The sequence below is a fragment of the Schistosoma haematobium genome, chromosome 2, assembly GCF_000699445.3.
Source record: "Schistosoma haematobium chromosome 2, whole genome shotgun sequence".
In the NCBI taxonomy this organism is placed as follows: Eukaryota; Metazoa; Platyhelminthes; class Trematoda; order Strigeidida; family Schistosomatidae; genus Schistosoma; species Schistosoma haematobium.
Window position 1 is genome coordinate 38,967,562 of NC_067197.1, and position 24,385 is coordinate 38,991,946.

Genomic DNA, 24,385 nt, shown 5'->3' on the forward strand with positions numbered 1-24,385 from the left:
GTGTGGAGTTGTGGAGATTAAGTTTTTGATTGAAATCATGAATCAATGAATGTTAGACCACTGTTGAAAACCGTGTCGTTCTAGTGTGAAACTCCTCAGCAGTGCACATCCACAATCTCACGGGGGATTCAAACTCAGGAGCATCGTACATGAACGTACTATCCAACCACTAGAAATAAAGTTCACTAGCCTTTCATCTATGACTCCTAGTTTGCATAATCTAACTCATGGAGTCTTTGAAGTTTTTACAATGGTTTAAAATTTTTAATTTCATGATAAAGTGTTGTTATTTTAATGATATTCATTTATTCAACCCAAAGATATTTCCTTCTGAATTCTTTATATTCACGTTTAGATATTGGTTCACCAAGTCAGAAATATTCAAAGTTTACCACGTTCAAAGAAACTTTATTGTGCTATAGAACTGGATAGTACACCAGATCGGAAGAGAACAGAATCCGTAGAGGTTAATAAACCTGTGTAAGTAAATAATAAGTGTTTATCTTTTCTAACAGATAACAATTATTTAAAACTGTGTGTATATATAAAATTATTATGAACTACACATTATTGAAACTTAACAAATTGACTTAGTTAACAGCAACTTCTCAAGTTAGTATCTTTGATTATTTGGACTTTTCATTGAATGAAATCAACATTTTTTCAATATACTCAGAGCTTGTGCCATGTAAAATATTAGCTTTGGGATGAGTGTTTGCATAACTTTTGAAGACTATCAGTTTAAAGATGACCTAAATGTATATTTGGGTGATATCCCATCGATGGTGTTAACAACAAATTTTTTTTAACTTGATTACTGTTTACATTTAAGTGTTTAAGAGGTCATATGAATCTCTATGTCCCTAAAACTTCAGTCAGAATATCGGAAAGCAAGATAAGCAATCACATTCATAAATTAAGGGCTAAAAGTCAAACGATAACGAAAAAAAATGAGTGAGACTAATGAAAAAATGCTAATTACTACAATTATTTATTATCAATCGGTTCATGATCTCAATCAAAATCTTAACAATCTCCACAACTCCTATACTAGTAATCAACATGTGCTCACTAGTGACTAGCTTCGTGAGAGAATTCTCGGAGTTCTAGTGAGAAGCCGTGACCAGTGGAGCTAATCCTTGTCGGGTAGAGACAGGTATCTACCTCAGTACAACGGAAGTTGGTCGCGCAATTTCGTGAATTGGTTGATGTTAGAAAATATCACCATTGGATGCCGGCTCAGTGGTCCAGTTGGTTAAGCGTTCGCGCGCGAGACCGAAGGCCCTGGGTTCGAATCCCGCGAGCGGGGTCGTGGGTGCGCACTGCTGAGGAGTCCCACAGTAGGGCGAAACGGCCGTCCAGTGCTTCCAGGTTTTCAATTGTGGTGGTCTAACATCAATCGGTCCATGATCTCAATCAAAAACTTAACAATCTCCACAACCCCTATACTAGTAATTATTTATGAGTTTGATGGCTTAAAGACTCAACCATTTACTATGAATTATTTGAACTGCAAACAAGAAAGCCTATATCACAGCTTATACAAATGTTCAGTAACTGTATGAACTGTTATTATGTTTAGTTCTGACTATCACTAACCGTTTTCTCGATCTACTACTTCAATAAACAATGTGACATATAGGGTAAGAGGCGGTGAATGTTGAAGAGAATTCGATCGATCATGATTTACTGCACAACGTTTTATCCATCTACAAGATTCAGCAGAAATGAAACAAAGATCAAACGGATTCTTATACACCTGTTCTGAAATTACTAAATATATACAAAACCAGCGTTATTATTAATGCATTATTGTCAGTATAAAATGGTAATTATAACCAAACTTAACAATGTGTAACTTAGACAAATATTTCAACTTATGGATCTACTAAAACAGTGTTTTTTTTAAATATTGAACTGAATTATCAAAGCATGAAGTAAGTGTTTATTCCTTTTGCTTTTATTAAACTATTTTAGATGGAATACAACTGCAGAATTTCAAACATCTCAAATTCTTCCAGTTATCAAAGTAAAGGTTTTCAAAGAATGTTCAGGGCCATTAACACTGGATGATAAAGAACTTGGAAGGGTATATTTATTATAATGTCAGAAATATTTATGAATATTTAGATTACTCAGGTTCATTAATTAATTATTATTACCTCAACTCTAAACACGATTTAATTTTCTCAAGATCGTTTGTAAACATGCAAGAATAGTAGATCGGTTCTAACAAGCATCATTGGTTACTAAACAATTCAGGAAAATTTATGGATGAATAAATCAAGCGCTTAATAAAAAAGAACATTTTGTGTAACATAACAGACTATTTCGTTATGTTATACTTCATTGTAGACTAATCTTAGCTAAAAAAAAAACCTTTGCAAATAAGGCAGTATCATACAGTCGTTACGTTTTATATCGTAGAACCGCAATAGAATACACGTTGGAGACCTGATATACGTTTAAACTTGTTACTGATGTATCCAAAATTAAGACAAAACGCGATGTTCGGTTTTCTTTGATTCCCCAGCCCAGTCAGTCATCATCAACGTAGAGCTTTGTACCAATATGCGTGGGCCTACGTTAACATAATATGTTAGCACGACGAGATGAAAGTAACAAGATATTCAACAAAAGAGATCTGAATAACGTAGTAGAAATGATAATGAAAATGATTGAGCATTGAGAATAGTGTTTAGAAAGACAGATTTGAAAGGCAAGTTTTAAAAAAATACTGGGATTCAACATCGATAGGAAAATAATAGATGGATACAAACGCGTGATTTTAAATGATTCTATGCCATGTCATCTAAAGTCTCTAGATATTGATCGAGATTAATATGCGGACAAAAACCAGGTAGTCTGCAACAACCAACATGGCTCATTAAAACAATTAGTGATTTCTTCAGATCTGTTCTTACATTAGTCAGTATCGTCTCTAAAGGTAAATATCGGCTAAACATACGTCAAGTATGTCCAGCTGATGTGAATCCATGATAAAAACTGACTTTACAAAGAAATGTTCTTCATAAAATCTAATATGAACATAATTAATGGCTTGTAGTTGTTCCTCTTACCATATGTTACTTGTTTAACTGAACAATTTTTCTTACGACTACAGTTTTCTTTAACAATTTGTCTATATAATGGTTGATGTTGTCCATGTTGTACTAATACAATTCAATTTAAATATAAAACCACAGGTAACTTTTAATATAACTTGGTCAAGTCCACGCACCCCACTTTGGTATAAAATACAAAATACAAAACATTGTCATGATCCTGTTGAAATACAAATTTCAGTGTCTATGAAACGCCCAACTAATTGTAAATATAGTAATTATTGTTGGATTCAAGGTCGTTCCACATTTAAAAAATGGAAACGACGTTATGTTTGTATCATACAAGTGAGTTACATTGGTTACTTTTACTACATTTTCCATTGTAACAAATCATAGTTTAAAGATGAAATAAGTATTTGTTGGGAATGTTAGATCCCCAAAACTCACTTGGTAAATACTTTAATTTTGTAATTTTATTTTGAAAATTTAAATTTCTTTGTTTTCGCGCAAAAAATGCTCTTTTCACCTTCATATCGTATTTCCCAGTTGGGAGAAACTTTAACGGTAATGGTCCGTTGTATATTTTAGTATGCTATTTTGTAACGCTTCCCGAGGAAAGTTTTATGCTGTGTATATACTTTTGATTTGTGTCTATTGTTGTCGCTCGTACTTCTGGATACTTGCGGAATATACTTCCCCGTTCCAAACTTCGACTTCTCTCTCTAGTTAGCGGGGCTGGGACGCATCAGAATATCTAGCTTATCGGTCATTGGTCACAGAGTCTTTGTTTCGTCCGCAGACTAGGCGAGCTTGTAATCGCTTCAAACATAGCAATATTAACAAAAGAAATGAAGTGACGAATATGGAAAAATCTATCCGGCATACTGGTAAAACAGTTTTAAGGCAGTTATACTAATGCTAGTCATGATACTAGCGTTCAACGTTGCAGACTGTTACATAACACCATCACACCAAAAGGAGACTATTAAAACAAGCAGAAAGAGTAGATGTGATCTTAATTTCTGTGATAGTAAAAGTGAAACACAGAGAAAATGACTGTTAAAGAAGGCATGAAGATAGAAAGTATGAAACCATACTAAAGCCTAATTTACATAACAGACAAAGCATGAATTCCTCTAAACTTCTACTGTTCTTTCTACATTCTCCTATGTCTCTGAAAAATGAGCTATCAAGTTACAAGATATATATAAGCTGCGTGTAAGTTAGGTATAAGGAACTAAACAATGATGGAGAACAGGTTGATGAGGTAGTAAATACTCATCGATCGAGGTGGCTGAGATATGTTAAGTATGCTGAAATATTTCTTACTTAGATATGCAATGTTGATTGGGGTAGGAATAAGTTTGAAGAAAACTAGGCACGGGACCATTTTAAAAAGTCATTAATTGTTCGAATCAGCCATGTTGATAAGTTCAAAATACATGACTGAGTTCCAGAGTATCGCGTAAATTCTTTAACTATTGATAACGGTTAATCAGAGGACCTCGACCGAAACATTTTGCACATCATCATCATAGATTGAACATCTCCAAAGAAAAATTATAGAAAACTAATTACCAACTGATTATTACTGAAATATGACTGGATAGATTTACTGACCAATAGAATTATGATATATACTTGTGAGTTATTTTGTGTCATAAAAATTTAGAAAAATAACTTTTTCTATCATTTCACAGAATAAAATTGCCTGTCTCATGATCATGATATACTTTTCCAGACTTTACATGTATGCCTTTAAAAAGAATCTCGGAATAACTAAACTAAGCATACTACCTTATACCTTGCACAAGCTGCCTTAATACTAGTAACTACTTATGCTTCGTCTTATTAACAGACAGTAATTAAAAATAACTACCTGCCATATTCAGTAAGACTAATCTAGTTAGCTCGTATTATTGGGGACAATAAACAGCAATGATGAATGAAAATCAAAGCATGAAAACTAGTGATTTTTTTCTTAATGGTATGAGAATACACATCTTTTGTTCTATCAACCCAATTATTGGTATATATGTAGATATATATGAGCTGTTACTTAACAGTAGATATCTGTTTAAATGTATATGGTAGAGATTTATGTCATGACTGATAATGATGTATATTGATGTCTCATTTTTAGATCATACCTAAAGTATTAAATAAACAAATATATTTATAAAGAGTTTTGTAATCAACATAATTATGATTAGATTTGATTGGCATCATGTACATTGGATATTAAATTCGATAAATTATTGTTCTCATTCATTCTAACTGCTATTTTTAATGACAGTAGTATAATAGTTTTAAATGTATAATTGCTTGTATTGATGATTGATTCGAATGCTGAAAAGAAATAAACGATACTGTAAAAGAATGTGTATGTCTCTTTATAGTTTTGAATATATGTATATAATATAATTGAGTGTTCTATCATACTAGATAATAAGAACATATTGACATTGGCGTTACACATGACTTAGGATTGTGAAGATCTATTAGTGGGTAAAACCATGACTTAACGAATGTTTTTAATTGAGTAGAAATTTCGGCGAGACTCTAATTTATGGACGAGCCAATCAGAGGCGTTTTAGAGGCTTCAAGTTTACGGCGTCAACTTCAGTGCTTAATGCTAACGTACGATTGGTTCACAGGGAATTTTGTACAAAACGTGATAATTGAGCGGCTATAACAAATAAAACGGCGAGACTATGATTTGTGGACGAATCAATCAGGTATAAGATAATAGATCTCAGATTTTAACGCGAAGGCCTTTCATCCATTTGGCTAAATAAATTTCTGGCATTATAGCTGATGTCAGTTCGTGATGAAAACCCCATATATAATTCCTAACTAAGGCGAATTACGACAATTATTGCGAACTGGATAATAAAAGCACCAGTAACACTTGCTGCAGTCAGGTATTACAATATATACGGATGTTTGGAGAGCGTACAGACTCCTACATAGGCTTGGTTATATGCATCGTGTCGTTATCCGAAAGTAGCATTTTGTGCACTCAACAACCGGAGTGCACATAAACAATATTGAAGCTATGTGGTCGAGGCTGAAAGAGTATTTGAGACTTTATCATGGCTCCAGAGGCCGACTATTCTGTAGACCTATGGATGATTTCCTCTACTGCATGCATTAAGATTTTAGAACCTGTGAACCTCTTTTTACCCTTAAAAAGTTTTTGAACCACGTATAAGAAGTGTATCCACTTTATTTCCATGGTTTTGTATAACATATTTTTATCCTATACTAACTGTGTGCTGATTGGTTAATATTTCTCAAGGTTATTTAAGATTCGTTCAAAGGTCGTCCATAAATTAGAGTCTCGCCGAAATTTCAAATAGAGAAATGAGTTCAAGGTTTATGCTGACTGGTTCAACAGCTGAAAAAATTGTCCAATAAGATTATTTACACCATATAGTAGTATAGATTAAAGATGAATAGCCTAAAATGTTGATTTCTAATTTGGATAATTCATGTAACGGAATAGTGCAAAATGCCTATAGATTAATAAAAAAAACATTGATTTTTTTCTTTATAAAAATAAAATTTCATTAATTTTCAAATCTAATTTTTATTCACAATTTTTTTTCATTCACAAAATTACTTTTCCACTTTATGAAACATTCAAGATATCACAATACACATCAATATTGGCAGCATTTGCTGAACAGAAATCTCAACCATCAGAATCAGTTGTATTAGATGGATTTACTGTAGACTATTGTGAACCAAGAACAGGTAACAGAAAAAAAAACATTTTTTTTGTGTGAATTTTATTCATTTTACAATTTTATAATAATAATAAACTGTAGTCAATGAATTTGTTGTCTTTTCAAAGTAAATTTTCACAAGAATAAGTCATTGTTAATTAATGTAATGTCTAGTAGGTTTATGCACAACTTGAAGGTAAGTTCAATGATAGAATAGCGTTCAGATAAACATGTACGAGCAGTCTAGAAGAGTCACAATTGATTGATCATTGGGTGGTGATCAATGTCATGTGTGTCAAGTCCTTATTGCAACATGATCGGTAGCATTCGATCTGCACTAAATAAGAACTTGACACATATAACGTTGATCATCACCCAGTGGTCAATCAATTGTGATTACATCTCAGTCCTATAGGAAGTCGGTCGCGGCTCGGATAGCTCAGTGGTAACGTCTCTGACTGTGAAGCTGGGTGACACGGGATCGAATTTGCCAGGGAGCACCAGTTTCCTCAAGATTACAGGTACACCTTGCTGACGAGTGCAAGATGGCACGAAACGCCGGTCCAGGGTTTGCTGTAGACTACCTCCAACCACCATCTAGTCTAGCAGAGTGAACAGTAACAAAAAAGTTTGTTTATGATTCAGTGAACATAATGGTTGTACGAGTATTTAGTAATGAAGACGATTTACAATAATTAGTGTTATATCTAGAAGGTTGTTCTTGATATATGGCGTATAAAGTGAGCACTAGAACGCCAAAATCTTTCCTAGTCGCAATGAAAAGACAGAAGACTAATCAAAGGAATATTATTCCCAGACAGTGTCAATTATAGTACAAAATTGTCAGGTATTTATAGTTTTCAGTAAGAACAAAATCATCATTACAGTCCACCAATCAGCATACAGGGGGCTATTAGCATTGTCCAATCGGGAAGCTACACGTGGGAATTCTAGAACACTCTTCCGAAAGGTGATTGGACGAAATATTCTCGGATCCTTCTCAGCCTCCTACAGCTTCCTAGAGTTCACCCGTGGTTCATTGTCACAATTAGCAGTGACAAATTTAAGATCTGATATTTAATATTAGCTGTTGATAGCTTGAGATTTCAGTTGTGTCATAGCTTCAGTAATTAATTATCAAGAGTTCAGTTTGAATAAAACTTTCTACTTTAGTTCTTGTATTCCGACTTCTTTCAACCATACATATCACTAAGACGCTAATAAGCTTAACCCTGGTCAACCAAACTTATATATATATCAGATAAACTGATTCGATCATAAACAGTTTAGTTCTTATGATCCTTGACGAATCATCTTTGGTGTTATCATGAAATTACACTCAGTCAGTTATGTGTATGGATTCACGTTTGCTACACGACATCAGCACAAGACTGAATTACGAAGATAAATGCTTTAGTAGTCGAAGTCGTAACAGCATCAGTTGTAATAAAACATGATTCATCAACAAAGGGTGAATTTGTCGAACAAAATATATGTATATTTTTTAAGCTACACATCTAAAGATGAACAAAGAGTGAATCCATTTGAACCACAATGACTGATTCTAAGTCATATCACTCAACTTCTACTAATGATTGAATTTATTTCGTAAACCTCAACTAGATTGTTTGCACCGAACAACATGAATCTATCTTACAGTCAGTAACTTCATTACCTGATACTATATTTTATTCTGATTTCAGGAAACTATATGAAAATAGAATTTTCTCAACTAAAAATATAGTTTTATAAGTAAGGATGGATAGTAGCTAGTAGTGGAATCCAGGATGCGCGTTTCGTCCTGTTCGGGACACATCAACTAGATGTACCTGCATCTCAGAGTTGATGTTCACCCCGGGACTCGAACCCAGTAACACTCGCTTCAAACCCCATCATGTTATCCACTCAGCTACTAAGTTCTGATAGCCACCTGCTTGTGCAATCGGGTGAAATTATATTCACTTAGTGTTGTTTACTTGTATCTTCCCATTGTTATTTAGTACTGTAATTTATCAGTCTCCTCTTAAAAATGTAGTTGTATATAACAAAAAGAATTCTGTTTACACACGATAGCTACTTTATTGTATCATGAGTTATTATCCACTTAAGTTTATTCATTTGAAATAGATGTTTATTAAAGAGAAACAACCAAATATTACACGCTACAAATGGTGTGAAGTATAACATCTGTTTTGTTGATTTACATTTAGCAGAAGTATTTTTATACTTTGTTGGTAGGAAAACGATAGTTAAGCTATGTATTCATTCAACAGGCAATATGATGATCAATGTTCTTTTACAACCACAAAATAAGTTCACATATAATTCATCTTTACAGTTTGTATGTTATATTTAATAAAGGATAATTAAGCGGCTAGTTCGTATTAAAACCTGTTAAGTCCCAGAAGCTAGTTATTCAGTATGGTAGCAGGCTAGAAGATAGTTAGGGGCTGCCAAAACAAACATTGAACTAGTTCATGAAGTCATTGACCATTGGACTGAGCTATGTTAACATGTGTAAACTATCTGGTTGATATCCATATGATTGTTGAAAGCAGTTGTTCAATACTTAAAATGAAATGGCTCTACATCGTTTGTAATGGAGCAGATGCATTCATTAATTGTCTTCTCTCAGATTCCAAACATCTGAATTCCTCATATTTTTTATTTCAAGAGTTTGTATTTGTTTGAATCTTATATTTGATGCCTAATCTTTTATATAAACACTAATACTGTTACTATCCCTACTATTCTGGAATGTGCTATAACAATTTCATATCGCTGTGTTAATCGGGTGTGAAAACCAAGTTCTGTGTTGTTACTTACTTACTGATTGATTGATATCTTAAATGGCATTTCTTCATGACACATTATACCAAACTTTAACATTGAAATTATTTCATCAGAATTGTTTCATCATTACTGCAACATGAATTACGAGATCAAAGCAATGTCTGCATTTTATCCCGAAATATTTGTATTATACATTCAACTTGTGTTTTTTGTTCCATTTGTACTCAATTTTCGTTTGAGCTGTCGAATAAAAACATGCATACTACATACAGCTGGTGTGTTTCGAATGTTACAAACAGAATAGAATGAAAAATATTGCTTATGAACTGATTTGTCAGTAACGTATTTATAGCTCTCAGTGAATACTATAGATACATTATTTCCCGCCTGGAGTCCCTCTGGGGGCTACTGCCGGTCTCAAGCCCGGATAAAGGAGGAGGGTTGGGCATGGGGTTAGCGTCCCCATCCCGTAGAAAACTAACTCGCTAAAAAAACGCTAACCAGAAAAAATTATTCAAACCTTTTAAACTCTGCCCTGGGAGTCATAAGGTCTTCATTTAGAAGAATTATGACGCCTTATGATGAATTATTTCCCTACAATTATATGAAGCGATAAGTGATTGGTTAATTATTCAGTGTGTAAAAGAGATCTTAGTTAAAAGTTAGCCAAGAATTTTTGAGACATGAGTTTCGCAGTAAACCTACTATACAGCAATTACATGGGGTCTTCATTTAATATTACCTTTCTTCTAGGTACTTCAGAATTATATCATGTATAACTGCAACTTATCTATTTATAGTATCCACTGAATACATTCATAGACATTAAAATCTCGTTTATTTTTGTTAACGACAGATTTGATGAATATGGCTGCGTTTGGCAGAAACAGTAAACCTGAACACCATGGATCAACCACATCTTTAACATCCTTATCAAGGTTAAGACTCAGTACATTGGGGCGAATAACAAGTCAACGACATGTAGGCAGTAATCCTCTCGGTGGATTAGAATGTGATTATTCGCCAAGGTTTTTCTTCAAACTTGTCCGAGAAGGTGACACAATAATTATAGCATCTTCTGCTGAAGTAGATCGTCAGAATTGGATACAAGCTCTTTATCGAGCGACCGGTCAGACACACAAACCTACATTACCAGGAGCATCAAATGTCTCAGCCATTATCAGTGATCAAAAGAAAAGTAAGCCAAGTTCATTAGCGTGTATCATCACACTGATTCAGTTAGATGGAACATTTGTATAACTTATGAACGCTTTTATGAATTTATTGAAAGATTACCAAAACTGGTCACTATTAAAATAATGGAGAAGAGTAATGGTTTGAACAGATACTGTTGGCTGAGTGTTTTATGGACTAGATGATTTAAATTATGGATGCATTACTTTTGTCTTTAGCAGTATTAATGCCTACATTCAGATAATTTTTAAAAGCATAGTAATCAATTGAGTTCACAATTTATAAACACGTTGACATAGATCCTATCTATTAATCCATATAGAAAAGGCCAGTCAATCACAAAAAACGACTTAAAAATGACCTATATATACTAAAAACTCCAGACAAGACTATCGGAATAAGCTGCTATAGCATTTCTAGAACGTCTGAGGTGTTACCTTTGTCTTATTTTCACTAGCTACCATTTTAGATGACTAGACCTCGGATGTACAGACCCTTGATTTGAGGTGGTCATAGTTTATTAGGAAAACTCACAAGATCTAGATATCGTGGGAAATAGCACTATTTTCAGAAGTGTGTCCTCAATCTCGGGATAACTGAATAACTGATTAGAATTTGAACTTACTTCACATTTGCCTAATAACACAAAAATCGAGATTTGAGATTTCATCTCTATTGCTTCTAACCTCGCACCGTAAAATGATGGACCATATTTTTAAGTCACTTAGACTATTAAGTACATTGTCAATTAATCAGTAGATTTCCACTGGGTCTATAATCTAGACAACATTAAATTAACTAATAATTAATAGTGGATAAAGTCAACTATGAAAATGTTTGAAAACATTTAATTGTAATCACAGTTGATTGATCATTAGGTGGTGATCAATGTCATGCGTGTCTAGTCCTTATTAGTGCAGATCGAATGCTATGTGGCCACCAGCCTAGGTGACTCGACACCGCTACTGCTACACACATGACATTGCTCACCACCCAGTGATCAATCAATTGTGACTACATCTCAGTCCTATAGGAAGTCGGTCGCGGCTCGGATAGCTCAGTGGTAACGTCTCTGACTGTGAAGCTGGGTGACACGGGATCGAATTTGCCAGGGAGCACCAGTTTCCTCAAGATTACAGGTACACCTTGCTGACGAGTGCAAGATGGCACGAAACGCCGGTCCAGGGTTTGCTGTAGACTACCTCCAACCACCATCTAACATTTAATTGTTTCCTAACTAAATAATCATTTAGATTTGTCAATTAACATTTGATTTCTTTCATAATGCCATTTTCCAACATTCTCATTTTCAACAAAAGGTACTGTTGATATTGAAACTGGCCAAAATAAAACAATTGATCGATTCGCTTCAATACCTATACATACTCTTGATCACTTGGAATATTTCATTATTTTACAATCATCAAGTTTAGATTATCGGTTAACTGTAAGTATTTAAAAAAAATAAAACTGAAACACATTTCACGAGATTACAATATAGTATAAATCTATTTGTAATTAATTACATTTTATAAGAGGAGATTAAATGGTAGCTAGTAATGGAATCTAGGAAATGTGTTTCTTCCCATATGAAACTCGTCAGCTGGATGCATTTGGATTACACTGCTAGCTACCATCTATCGATTTCTACTCAGCATACTTGTGATTTAAAATAATATCGAACCGATTCTCACAGGATGCACATATACCAATAAGAGATTGATCAATTGCACTCTTTAACATCAATAGAAAGATTCAAACAACCAATACAAAAATGTATTCATATTTTATTCTAAATTTATTGTTGTATCCTGTGAAGATGATGATTATTAGTAATTTTTTGAAAGGAACCAATGATGATGCCTCTAACAAACTTTGCTGTTTCAGTGTTTTTTGGTAGATCTTCCAACTAAATAATTCATATTACATAAAATCTGATTAATTATTAAACATTATTTTCATGTTGAATCTAATTATCTTAGTCAAAGTATGGAATCAAGTAACTCAACTGATAGAGATAATAAGTAATGTATTAACTGGTTATATTGTATATTTTCACACTTATTGTATGCTTTTGACTAAAAGGAAATTAATGATATAAACTTGGGTAAGCCTATATTCTGGAATAGCTCAAACTAAGTAGGTATTTGTACTGCATAATGTTAAGTGCGGCTTTTTGATCCAATGATTCTTCTTTCTATACATGTGAAAGAAATTTTCTGAATAGACGTTTTGTATCAATAGTTTATTAAATTGAAAAGTTTAAAATCATGTTGGATAGTGATGGAAATTTAACCTAAACCTAATAACACTGTCTCCACTAAGATAATGATGTATTGCTAATTGTTGGCACTTCTAGGTAAATTCACTTGTTTTCAATCTAGATTCCAGAGTTTTACCCACTACTAACAGATGGACAGTATTTTACAAACTTCAGTGAATATAGAATGTAGATTTAGTGATTTCACTGGTTGAAATCATGAGTCACCTGAATCTTGACCACCATGGAAAACCTGGAAGCACTGAAAGGCTGTCTCGTCATAGTATGGGGCTCCCCAGCAGTGCGCACCCACGATCCCTCCCCCCGGGAGATTCAAACCCAGGACCTATCAGTCTCGCGCGCGAGCGCTTAACCACGAAACGGCTGTCCAGTGTTTCCAGGTTTTCCATGGTGGTCCAGCTTCAGTTGACTCATGATTTTAAACAGTGAAATTTCTGAAATCTCCACAAAACCCCTTGCTGGTAGATTTAGTGCTTTACAGCGACTGATTCCAACATCTCGTCAGTGACTTCACTTTGGTTTCATTCACAGAAGATTTAGGTGACACTTTGATACATGAATTACGTTTAATCTTATGCAATCATAACTTATTAAGTTGACCAGTAAAAAGAGGGAATTTCGGCAAAACACATGTAGAAAACCAAATCCAAATGATGTAAACACATGAATAAGAAGGAGAACAAAACGATATATGAAGATAAGAAGAATAATGTGCTAATCATGGAAACATAAAGTTAAATCAAGTAAATACAGTTTAACTGCAGTTATAAATGAAGTGGTTACTTTTAAAATAACACCTTCACATATGCTTCAACGTCGAAAACTCAACAATATTGTATGTCATATTTAAAAACCTGGGAAACTACTTTATGTTTTCATGATCAGCTTATAATAATCATGTACAGTTTGATTGAACTAACATTAGAATAGATAATTTCTTTTCATTAATTATTCAAATACCATACAGGATATCCTCGTTAATGTGTGTTTTGTTTATTTTTATTTAGAATTACATATACTGTCTTTAGTAATCATCATCAGTTAATGAATGAATTAGAATTTTCTACTAGAAGATGTACTTTCTTCTTTAAATACAATGACAATGACATAATATTAAAAATATTAAGACAACTAATATATACCTGAAATGTTACACTATAGTGATTGAATCTATTCTATTATTCCTACTAATATTAACATAAATTGTTTAGCTATGAATACTTTGTTAAATGATAGAGAACAATTAGAACAAAATATGTATGCTGCTTTTTATATTAAGCTATGCTAGTTGAATCGTTGGGAGGTCTACATTGTTGTTTTGAATAAAGTTACAAAGTCACTTTAAACAGAAGTGAAGCTTTTAAAAATTATTCCATAAACGCAAAATTATATTGTTCTAATAATTTTGCCTATGATCAGTTGCCTAAGTAAGCTTTGATGGCTTCATGTTTCAAGAAAGTCTATCGTTGAATTTCATGGTCTACATCACGAATGGATCTTGGTAAGGTAACCACTGAAAACCAGGATGATGATCATGCAATAACGTGAACTGATTTTCGTCAGAAGTGTAAGCTATTAGATCCTAGTTTGGTGATATAAATGTTAAACGTTCACCGAATATAAATTTCTGATGATGTTGTTCAGAAGAAAGATGAAAGCTCCACGATTAAACCATCCAGCTCAGAGGAAAAAACTTCATCAATATCATCTACCTGATATACATATCTTCACCAGCTCACCGAGTAACTTGAAGGCACTGATTTCGATCTCTGATTGGGTCATGGGTGTTTACTACTGAAGAGCCTCACTCTAGTATAGAAGAGTGCCCAATCGCTTCCTGGTTTTCAATAGCTGTTTAATTAGGATCAGTTCGTGATGTGAATAGTAAAACCCAACTACTTTCACAACACCCTATAAAAAGTGCATTGTTTTAATGATTTACTTACGCAATAACGTACTCACAAATACAATTATAATCCATTTCTTCTTTGGCATTTGTTTTCTAAGGATCCATTTGTTTCACTTGGCTGTTTAAGTCCAACTCAACGATATTTATTAGATGAATATTGTACACGTTATGGTATACGTGAATGTCAACGTCACTTAGCAATGTTAATTAATTTATTAAATAAAATTGAAAATGGTATGAGTATAGATCCAGATTTAATTCATATCAGTTATTCCTTATGTGCTAATCATGTTAGCGGTAAAGCGTAAGTTAATCCTATGGTTGTTTTTGTACACTTTGTCAGAGTTAGGGAATGAATTTAACATATAGATTTAGGATAAGCGTTTTCACAGTTTATTTCAGTGACAGTTTACATTTATGGTGCCTGAAGATTAGAGATTTATGTAAACTACTAACACTCCGGAAGTATGAGAGCCATCATCCATTTTATTCGAAATGACACTAACCTTTCAATGGGATTTAGTATTGATGAAAACCTTCATCATAGCCAACCAAGTGGAATCAAGATTTTCATGCAGTCAGACTAAATGGTATCCTGTTTGTACCGATATCCTAAAGTTTTAGGTTCGATATCTAGTATATTTGTGCGACAAAGCTACTATACGTTTCCAAGCTGAGAAGAAAGTATATATGTTATTCTTTCCTCATGTTTTGGTCTGAATTTATGGGTGCTTAGTTAAGCCGAATAACTATTTCACAGATGATTCGGACTTATACACAGTATGATTTTTCGTGGTCAGTTTATTTCTACCTGATAGTAATTTATTGAAACATTTCTTCCCTTCAGTCAGCGAAGTTTTCCAATTTCTGTGGACTTTTGGAAAATAGATATACCATCCAGTCTCTTTTCTTACATTTCACAGCTGCATACCAAATTAATAAAAAGCTGATTTTTCGATGCCGATAAAATTGATGATATATTTGGCGAGACTATATGTTATGGGCGAACTAATGAAATTAAAGATAGCACGTTTTAGATTTCAGTGCAAACCTTCATTTCTTTCATATGATTAGATAGCATTTTGGTATTATAGCTGTTGTTAGTTCTTGATGAAAACCCTGACTTCAATTCTTAGCCCTAACTTCTAACTCTAAATTCTAACCCTACTTCCTTACGCTAGTCTATAACTTTCTTTTAACCCTAGCTAGAAGGTGGATATTTCTCAAGGTCACTTTATCGTCATTCAAAAGTCGTCCATAAGTTATAGTCTCACCCATTTTTGTCGTTATAAAGTTTAAGAGTTTTGGTTTTTACTGTTATATAATTTCTTGAGTACTGAAATCCTTCTATTGGTAAAAATCCAAGTTTTGTTTTGATTAACTCTCGAGGAACAAATTATGGTGGATTATTTACTCTTCGAGGATATTCACCTTTCACATAAATGCAGTAATACTGCAAACGATGGATTTTTGTTCAAAAAAATTCTTATTGTTTGTTTACACATTTGTCGGTACAAATCGATAGTAAAATGTAACATCTAAATGTAAGGAAAATAATTTTCCTACAGTATGCAGAATATGAGTTTAGAAATTTGACTGACAACATTTGACAGCATTTCCAAATGTTGAACTGACTGGTATCCAATGTATTAATTAATCCTATCACATATTGATAGGTAATTCGAGATTAATAACCAAAGCAATGTTAGATACTGTAATATTGTAAAAGAAGGCGATTGCCAGAAGGAATCTATATTTATCGTGCGAAGTTACAAAGCGTCCACATAACATTCAATCATTCATTTGGATCTCTTTGTCTGCTCTCCAGGTGTTCTGTCTTCGTTGTGCCTTCGATGCATTAAAACTCTTCACTCCGTATGACAACTGTTGGAACTTCGACACAACGCCCCGTTATATTCTACTAACAAACAATCTTGTGAATAGTGTCTACCATAATATAATTGATCCGTACATCAAGCTTTTGCTTGGAGGTCATTTAATGACTTACCCAAGAACTAAATAATGAATGGATATATATATTGCAAAACGCTGCTCGTTTAATTTCATACTTGAATCACTCTCCTCTTAGTCCCACACAAAGTATACGTATCTTTTAAAAATACATTGACCATAAGTGTTAAGCATCCTAGTAATTACTTGTAATTACTCAACTTTGAAATTATAGCATTTATAGTTACATTTTAATTCTTCCTGACCCTTATTAATCTTAACAAAAAAAATAGTCAACATGATCAAGCCGTACATACAGTGTTAGCAATGGAACGTGATCAATTTCAAATTATTAGAACTCGACTGACAACACTTTTAGAAAAACAAATTACTGAATTTCGTTATTGTTTCCCATTTGGTCGTCCGGAAGGTGCATTGGAAAAAACAATTAGTCTGTTGGAAAGAGTAAGTAACATAATATCGGGTATCTTTTCCAAACAAAACTCAAATTTGAAGTTATTTCAAAGCAAATCATCCATCTTTTTGTGAACTAGTTTATTCGTTTATATCGAATGACATGATGAAGCAGTAATATCTTCATAGTTTACATCACCGGATGATCGAAGTTGTATAACCGTCAGAAACCAAGAAGTACTGTACAGTTAGACATTTAAACAACTGGATGCTGACTCAATGATCTACAGATTAGGCTCACTCTGAAAGACCTTTATGTCCTGGGTTCGACAGGCGAATGGATAGTGGTTATGTGTTTTTGAGGAACCTTATTTTAGGACGAAACAACTGTTTGATACTTCCTGCCTTGCAGTGAATGACCAACTAATATGAGTCAGACATGAGAACTATGAAGTTCAACAATTATTGTAAAACCCCATAGTAATATACAACATTTCATAGTACAATGTGATTTATTGGTGAATGTAATATTACTCGTTTATAAGATTTAGGTTTTTTTAACAAGCCTCCAGGCGTCTTATTTATGTGATGGCCGGTTAAACTTGCAAACTGCTTGAGCCAATTTATATGGTAGGAAGTTCAGATTTGGAACTAATTAGTTGAAGGCCAACTGTCTTTACAGCTAAGACGTCGCTCTATGCATTATATTAACCATAGATGTTAACATTACTTTGTACAGTTCGAAACACATTTACATTGATGACCATCATTGTTGGAAATAAAATCAGTGTTATAAAAATGAAGTTTCATGATTCGAATCTACATCACTATGAGATGTAATTGTAGTTTACTAATAAAAATGTTCATTCAAGACGGTATCAATGTTGTGTTTAGCATGGATCGTAGACCTGCTTAGTAAACCGGACATTGAATGTTTAAACATGAGACAATATAATTCTGATGAGAGAATTATTTCAGTATAGGGGTTGTGGAGATTATAAAGTTTTTAATTGAGATCATGAACCGATTGATGTTAGACCACCATTGAAAACCTGGAAGCACTGGACTCCTCAGCAGTGCGCATCCACGATCTCGCTCGCGATTTTCAGTAGTGGTCTAACATCAATCGGTTCATGATATCAATTATGAATTGTTTCAATCCATCTAAACGAAACGTTAATCATTAATTAAATGATATACAATAGTCTAATATCTTCATGTTTATAGATCAACAATATTGTTGTTAGAACAGAAAGAACTGATACTTTAAAATAGCAGGAATTAAAATATGGGTGAAACTAGACTATTTGAACTGGATCAGAAGAGGACTGACTATAACCTAATATAGATATCACTTGATTACTTTTTCTGTAAAGTTTCTAACTTCCTCTATCTTGTTTTCTTTCCTTAATTGCAAAATATCTGATAGAAAAAAGGAATATCAGATGGTTTTTGTGGAAATTGTAGTAATTTTAATTGTTAAGATCATGAGTCAGTTGAAGCTAGACTACCATGGTCTGGTGGTTAAGTGCTCTCGCGCGAAACCAGTAGGCCCTGGGTTCGAATTTCGCAGGGGGAGCGGTCGTGGATGCACAATGCTGAGGAGTCCCACAATAGGACGAAACGGCCGTCCAGTACTTTCAGGTTTTCCATGGTGGTCTAGCTTCAACTAACTCATGATCTTAACTATTGAGAAAAGAGTAGTCAATAAATACCAATTGAAATCGGTCGTTTACTAACTAAGTATTTATCACCGGAAACACTTAAAGTTTCTATTGAATACTAATAAAGAACTATAATAAAAAGGGATTATTTAAATATAGACTAATTTGTCTCTAATTAACAAACAATATCAGTCCAGTTGGAGGTACTAAAACTCCGCCTGGAGTCCCTCCGGAGGCTACTGCCGGTCCAAAGCCCGGATAAAGGAGGAGGGTTGGGCATGGGGTTAGCGTCCCCATCCCGTAGAAAACTAACTCGCTAAAAAAACGCTAACCAGAAAAAATTACTCAAACCTTTTAAACTCTGCCCTGGGAGTCATAAGGTCTTCATTTAGAAAAATTATGACGCCTCATGATGAAAGCCGAATTCTTTCGGAAGTTACGAGGCCGATGCCCCTTCTGACAACCAGAGCGACCATTTATTTAGGTACATGGAATGTTCATACAATGTGGGACACCGGGAGAGCCTTCCAAATTGCTGCAGAAATGAGAAGATACAACCTAGAGGTACTTGGGATCAGTGAAACACATTGGACACAAGTTGGACAACAACGACTAACTACAGGAGAGCTCCTGTTATACTCCGGCCATGAAGAAGAAAACGCACCACATACACAAGGAGTTGCATTGATGCTGTTCAAACAAGCGCAAAATGCGCTTATAGGATGGGAATGTCATGGACCAAGGATCATCAAAGCCTCCTTCAAAACAAAGCAAGAGGGCATTTCAATGAACATCATCCAATGCTATGCACCTACCAACGATTACAATGAAGACGCTAAAGATCAATTCTACAATAGGCTGCAGTCAATCATCAAGAAGTGCCCAACAAAGGACCTGACCATTCTGATGGGAGATTTCAACGCCAAGGTTGGAACGGACAACACTGGATATGAAGACATCATGGGACGACACGGACTGGGAGAAAAAAACGAAAATGGTGAGAGATTTGCAAACCTATGTGCCTTCAATAAGCTGGTCATAGGCGGCACCATATTCCCACATAAACGCATACACAAAACCACATGGACTTCACCGGATCACTCTACACGAAACCAAATCGACCATATTTGCATCAACAAAACGTTCAGGAGGACTATAGAGGACGTGAGAACCAAGAGAGGAGCTGATATAGCATCAGATCATCACTTGCTGGTCGCCAAGATGAAATTGAAACTCAAGAACCACTGGACAACGGGGCGGACAATATCACAAATGTTCAATACGGCCTTTCTTCAGGATACTAACAAACTCAACAAATTCAAGATAGTCCTCAGCAACAAGTTCCAGGCCTTTCATGATCTACTCAATGGAAAAGGAATTACTGTGGAGAGCAACTGGAAGGGGATCAAAGAGGCAATCACTTCAACATGTCATGAGGTCCTGGGTCATAAGAAGCACCATCACAAGGAATGTATCACTGTTGATACACTGGATAAGATTCAAGAAAGAAGGAACAAAAAGGCAGCAATCAATACCAGCCGAACAAGAGCAGAAAAAGCCAAGGCACAAGCGGAATACACAGAAGTAAACAAACAAATGAAGCGGAGCATCAGAACTGACAAACGCAAATATTTGGAAGATTTAGCAACGACGGCGGAAAAGGCTGCAAGAGAAGGAAACATGAGACAACTGTATGACACGACAAAGAAACTCTCTGGAAATCACCGCAAACCAGAACGACCAGTGAAAAGCAAGGAAGGCAAGGTAATCATCAACATTGAAGGGCAACAAAACAGGTGGATAGAACACTTCAAAGAACTCTTGAATCGACCAGCTCCACTGAACCCACCCAACATCGAAGCAGCTCCCAGGGACCTCCCAACCAATGTTGGCCCACCAACAATTGAAGAGATAAGCATGGCCATCAGGCAAATCAAGAGTGGAAAAGCACCAAGACCAGACAACATTCCAGCAGAGGCACTAAAAACAGACGTAGCGGTAACTTCAAGGATACTCCACATTCTCTTCAATAAGATTTGGAATGAGGAACAAGTACCAAAAGACTGGAAAGACTCCTGATCAAAATACCGAAGAAAGGCGATCTCAGCAAGTGTGATAACTACAGGGGCATCACTCTTCTCTCAATACCGGGGAAAGTCTTCAACAGGGTATTGTTAAACAGGATGAAGGACTGCGTAGACGCCCAACTTCGTGACCAACAGGCAGGATTCCGTAAGGATAGATCACGTACAGACCAAATCGCAACTCTACGGATCATTGTGGAACAATCAATTGAATGGAATTCATCACTCTACATCAACTTCATTGACTACGAAAAGGCATTTTATAGCGTGGACAGAACAACACTATGGAAACTTCTTCGACACTACGGCGTGCCTCAGAAGATAGTCAATATCATACAGAACTCATATGATGGATTACACTGCAAAATCGTGCATGGAGGACAGTTGACAAAGTCGTTCAAAGTGAAGACCAGTGTTAGGCAAGGTTGCTTACTCTCACCCTTTCTCTTTCTCCTGGTGATCGACTGGATCATGAAGACGTCAACGTCTGAAGAAAAGCGCGGGATACAATGGACATCTAAGATGCAGTTGGATGATCTAGACTTCGCAGATGATCTGGCCCTTCTATCCCAAACGCAACAGCAGATGCAAGAGAAGACGAACAGTGTGGCAGCAGCCTCAGCAGCAGTAGGTCTCAATATACACAAAGGGAAAAGCAGGATTCTCCGATACAACACAGAATGCACCAACCCAATCACAATTGACGGAGAAGATTTGGAAGATGTAAAAACCTTTACGTATTTGGGCAGCATCATTGATGAACACGGTGGATCTGATGCAAATGTGAAGGCGCGGATCGACAAAGCAAGAGCAGCATATTTACAACTGAAGAACATCTGGAACTCAAAACAACTGTCAACCAACACCAAGATTAGGATTTTCAATACAAATGTCAAGACAGTTCTACTGTATGGGGCAGAAACCTGGAGAACTACGAAAGCCATCGTCCAGAAAATACAGATGTTTATTAACAGCTGTCTAAGTAAAACAATTTGGATCCGTTAGCCAGACACTATCACAACAACCTACTGTGAGAGAGAACAAACCAGATCCCAGCGGAGGAAGAAATCAGGAAGAAGCGCTGGAAGTGGATAGGACACACATTGAGGAAAGCACCCAACTGCGTCACAAGACAAGCTCTCACATGGAATCCTCAAGGCCAAAGGAGGAGAGGAAGACCAAAGAACACATTACACCGGGAAATGGAGATAGACATGAGAAAAATGAACAAGAATTGGATGGAACTAGAAAAGAAGGCCCAGAACAGAGTGGGTTGGAGAATGCTGGTCGGCGGCCTATGCTCCATTGGGAGTAACAGGTGTAAGTAAGTAAGTAAGTAAGTAAGTGGAGGTACTAAAAACTAAGTTTTCTCGATTTTCTGAATTAAGTTATTCAAATTCACAATTAAACCTATTAGTTTAGACACGGTAAAGACATCGAATAGCCATCTAGAACTTCAAGTAAAATGTAATTTTGTAATTTAGTAGAAAAACCATGTAATGACTGATACTAATAGATGTTGGTGCACTTTTCACACAGTGTAAACGTCCTCTAGTGATAGTGAGAAAAGTTCCTTTGCTCTGTAGACAAACACTCTTCTTTCGTGTAGATCTTTACGTCAGAAATATTTGACAATCTTAGTATACTTCTCTTATCTAAATGACATACTGATGTTATCTAGATTTTCTGGTTGTATAACTTTATATTATGGATACTTATATATTGTATCATTTTAAACTGATTTGTATTCTAAACTTCATTACGACACAAATTTTGGAGTACCGAAATAGGACGAAATTACACCATAATACTTCATAATCTTCAACAGTCCTTTACCTAACATCGATATGTGACGAAATCCACTTTCTTCGCAACAAGGTTAAATTAAGTCCCACTTGTGTGCAGAAGACTGCTAATAATGTTTATCTTTTTAATGTTAGATCTAAAGTATTTTTACAAAAACAGAATATCCTCATGATATTATCATTATACGTGTTTCAAAACATTTTTTTTACATTTCCATGATAAAAAAGTCATCTGAATATCTCACACCTATTCCGGTCCACTAGCCTGTTTTGGTTTAAGGTAGTAGCGCTAGAAAACCGTGCGTGTACACTACATGGACAAATGGCCTATATAAACGACAACAAATTTGTTAACCGAGAATCAGTCTATTAAACAGAATAGGGAAAAGAGACAGGGCGTTTTTAAGAAGATAATTTATTGTTTATTATAAAAGGAGATGCAATTACAAACGTCGCTCATTTAATACTGTTTATGTGACTTTATAATTTAAAATATAGAATAATCTGTGAAATATAATCAACAGTTTTCATTAAGCAACAAGAGAGTAGGCTGAACAGTAGCTTGAAAATTATCAACTCAAATCATAATAATACTGAGAAACGATTTTTCTTTTCCATGGGTGAATTCGGTAACTCTGACGTGATCCATTCATATAGATGAAATCTTTTGCATTAGATATTCCATTATATAAAATTGTTTAATCTTAAATGTGATTAAGCTGATCAGTTGTAAAGATGATATTCACAGATAGAACAATTTTTTTAAAACAAATATTGTTCATATTGAGGGTAAAAAGTCATGAATAGTTTGTTTGAATCAATGATATACCTCATGCTAGCAAAACTGTACATATATCACTGTTTTAATAAAGAAAGAGAAAACAACTCTCAAGATAACTGTGATCATTATTCATGATGTATTTAATGTATGCAAAGTTGAATACAAAGTTATGTGAAAAGTTTTTTTTGCTCTTCATACAATCCAATTGTCGTCAGAACAGTAGCAGATAGATAGATAGATAGATAAAAGATTGCTTGTCTTCATTATTGTACGTTATTTGTACACAACTCGAACACATTCCATGTGCCTAGTCCTACGTTACGGACGACTGACTGACTGACTGACATTTCATGAGCTTTGATGAACTCAAAAAGAAAGACGTAATATATTTGATTGTTCTCGTATGATTCCATCATGAAGTAAACATACACTATGTGGTGTATGTTATTTATTAATATTAAACTGAAGTTTCACAATTACTTAATACTGAATGATTAAACAATGTCTGAATAAAATCTATAATTCGAACAGTGACAATGTTGTCATATGAAGTTAGTGTTAAATGAATAAAGTAATTGATACAAACAATACAAATAAATATATTAAAGAGTATTAACGTGATACAGCATTAAGAGTAGTGAATAAGCAATATTAATCCTGTTTATGATTGGCATAAAAAACAGTATTTCTACCTAACATTATCTCAAGCATAGT

At 34.7% G+C, this 24,385-nt stretch overlaps 1 protein-coding gene across 1 annotated transcript in view; it reads left to right on the top strand.

The window, feature by feature from the left end:
* Positions 1-24,385, top strand: part of CADPS2_2 (Ca -dependent secretion activator) — an 88,370-nt gene that overhangs the window by 36,051 nt on the left and 27,934 nt on the right. Inside the window, exons 8-15 of the mRNA XM_051219230.1 lie at positions 356-480; positions 1,978-2,089; positions 3,207-3,410; positions 6,716-6,824; positions 10,446-10,787; positions 12,103-12,230; positions 15,072-15,277; positions 17,217-17,388. Coding sequence (XP_051068353.1) covers positions 356-480; positions 1,978-2,089; positions 3,207-3,410; positions 6,716-6,824; positions 10,446-10,787; positions 12,103-12,230; positions 15,072-15,277; positions 17,217-17,388 — 1,398 coding nt within the window. The remainder of the gene's footprint in view (positions 1-355; positions 481-1,977; positions 2,090-3,206; positions 3,411-6,715; positions 6,825-10,445; positions 10,788-12,102; positions 12,231-15,071; positions 15,278-17,216; positions 17,389-24,385) is intronic.